Source organism: Homalodisca vitripennis, chromosome 2 (genome assembly GCF_021130785.1).
Source record: "Homalodisca vitripennis isolate AUS2020 chromosome 2, UT_GWSS_2.1, whole genome shotgun sequence".
NCBI lineage: Eukaryota > Metazoa > Arthropoda > Insecta > Hemiptera > Cicadellidae > Homalodisca > Homalodisca vitripennis.
In genome coordinates this window covers 167432566-167435348 of record NC_060208.1, presented here as the reverse complement: position 1 = coordinate 167435348, position 2783 = coordinate 167432566, and the positions used below count along the sequence as shown (strand labels likewise).

The 2783-nt window shown below is 30.8% G+C and overlaps 1 protein-coding gene across 1 annotated transcript; it reads right to left on the bottom strand.

Moving 5' to 3' along the window:
* Positions 1 to 443: 443 nt before the first annotated feature.
* On the bottom strand, positions 444 to 2783 carry LOC124356367. The gene is made up of 2 exons (XM_046807551.1): positions 2663 to 2783; positions 444 to 854 (listed from the first exon to the last, which is right to left on the bottom strand). Exons 1-2 carry the CDS (start codon positions 2767 to 2769, stop codon positions 512 to 514), a joined length of 450 nt encoding a protein of 149 aa, XP_046663507.1. The 5' UTR covers positions 2770 to 2783; the 3' UTR covers positions 444 to 511.

The following is a 2783-nucleotide window of genomic DNA, read 5'->3' as shown; positions in this document are numbered from 1 at the left end:
CCGTTATTTAAGAGTTGTAAGTGGAAAAATTTATACCAATGTGCCTAAAAGTAATTTCTATCAAACTCCGGACTATGCTGTTTTTGAACATTGAAAAACCAAAATATAAGAAATAAGAGTTTACTATCATGTATAGTATACGTGATATTTAACTCTTTAGTGTTTTACTAGAGATGCTTAGTTGAAATATTCATATTTATAAATTCTCTAATGTATATGATTGTATCATTTTTGTAACTAAATAATGAACACCATTATAATTTAACATTTTTACATGACAGTTATGTTTAAATTAAAATGCAAATAGATGTTATTTAGTTTTAAGGAAGATACGAAATCTTACCACTGAATGTCCACCAGTTCCTGTAAAAACATTTAATAACATAACACGAAAAATGATCACAAGGTTTATTTCCAGGTAATGAAGAGAACCCTCCGCCACATAATTTTCCAGTATGCTGATAAGCATTTATTCAGCCAAGAGTATTTTAATAAATGAATAGTAAAGGAATTAGTTGTCAATATCTGTAGGAGGCTTAGGTCTAGGGTTGGCACAGGGGTGGAACATTTTCAACTCTTTCAGTACGAATGCTTGTTCAACGGTAACGACAGTCGCCCTCCAAGTGACCCAGACTTCGAGGTCATAAAATGTCAAGCCTCTACCGGTGACCTTGAGGCCAAAATATGTGTCGTAAATTCCGCCGGCCACCAGATTACATTGGACGGATGGATACTGATAGGGCGTAGTGACGACGATCTTGTCGATTCTAAACGCATACTGGTAACAGGTGTTGAAGTGAAGGACTACAGCTCCAGTGTCGAAGTTTTGTTCTAAGTGTCCTAGGAAAGCGTACCTGAAATATATTATATGTTAAACTTTTAAACCAATCAGTATTTTGCGAACAAGAAACAGAAATTTGAAGTTAAGACATGTATATTTGCAAGTAAAATGGAACCTTTTTTAACCATGTCTATTTTAACTACTTTATGTTATAACTGTCACTTTTCTTAACTTTGAAAATAATTGTAGTTTATTTCGTTGGAGTGTTATAAACGTTTAGTATTATATTTTTTTTTAAATTTAATTACGATCAACTCTATTAGAATTTAAGCCAGTAAGCTCTTATTACAACATTTTTAGTTGTTCGTAATATATTTTCTTTGGTCATATGAAGTAATATTGACAGCTAGTTTTAATTCTAAACATACCGTAAATATAAACTAGGTACGTTCCATTAAAAACTGATTTGATCGCTTTCATTTGGTCAAAGTAATGCATTTTTAGGAATTAAATTTAATTAATTGTCTTAAGAGTAACATATATTTATAACTAAAATGTTTACAATTTGCCTCCTAATAATACAATAAATTATTACTTCTCATCATATCTTTACTATTCCGCTGTTGTTAGTGTGAATCTTATAAAATTAGTACTCATCTTAAAAGTATTTTTTGCTTGCATGTTTATGGAAGTATACCTAGATAATGGAGAGAGATGATCAGATATATATATATATAAGCTCCATCTGAGGATAGACCATTTATATCAGGGCAGTTTTGGTGATCGCTGTACATAGAGCACTCAGTCAGTGAAAAAACGAAAGAGGCTGAAGAACAGACTGCCTGACTATGTTAAATATTTTTGCAACCTGTCAGTCCATGAATGTGGTCGTAATTGTAGGACAGATAAGCAGAAAAAAGAGTCTATATATGTAACTTACTTATTAGGGTTAATAACCAATTATGTTTCAGACTATAAGATACGGTTACACAGAGGAAGTTAAATCCAATTTTGTTAACATAAAACGTAACTCATAAAATCTGAACAGATTTAATGATTTGCATCGAATAAACAGTATAAAATACGGAAAAAATATGTCAAAAAGACTACTATACCTCAAAATTGCCAGTTCTTCTGTCTATATTATTTATGCATCAACTTATTTGGAAACATTCAATTTGCCAACGGAAGATTTTGATATATCTATACAACGTAAAACAGTAAGCTTCATAATTTAATTTGTTTATCCTTTCCACTCGCAGTACAGGCACTAGGACTAAATTATTCGATATCACCTCAAAATCTAGAATCGTAACTGAATTCCGTTATTATTCTTTGATGTAATATAAAAATGTATAAATATATCTTTTATAATATATAGGCTAAATTCAATTTTGATTCAATAGGAAAGTAATTAACAATGATAGTGCATTATTATATTTTTTACTGCTAATGAATTATTAAACAATTCTCCATAGAGCGCCAAAAAAAAAAAATAATTTGTTTCAATCTGTTTTCGGTAAATACACGTTTGCTCTAATATATTTAATATTTTTTCGAATTTAAACGTAATAGGAAAACGTCACTATTATTAGGATGCCTACCAGCATTGAAGTATAAAAGCATCCTCCTTGAATATTTACTACAAACGATTCTATTGCTTGGTAGTGACTACAGTCTAAAACGACGACTAGTCACACTAGTTATGACGTGTTAAACTCTAAATAAGGTAATGAATAATTATAATTGTTAATCTTGGCATAAAGGGATTAATCAAGGATTAATTTTAAAATATTTAATTTCATTCACATATAAAATATAGAGTTCTAATGCAACCTGATAATATTTGTAGATTCTTTAGTGTAAATTTAATTTACTTACTTTGTAGTTCTTGTATACTGTCCAATGACGTAGGAAGGAGTGCCCTTGGTGGCTGAAGAGAACGGCACTAATGCGACTGTGATACACAGCCACAGAGCGAGTGACATGTTGGCCCAGCCTT

Coding starts and splice junctions, on each gene's coding strand:
- LOC124356367 (XM_046807551.1), bottom strand. CDS start 2,769: ATGTCACTCGCTCTGTGGCTGTGTATCACAGTCGCATTAGTGCCGTTC. Junction 855..2,662: donor CAGTATACAAGAACTACAAA/GTAAGTAAATTA, acceptor AATATATTTCAG/GTACGCTTTCCTAGGACACT.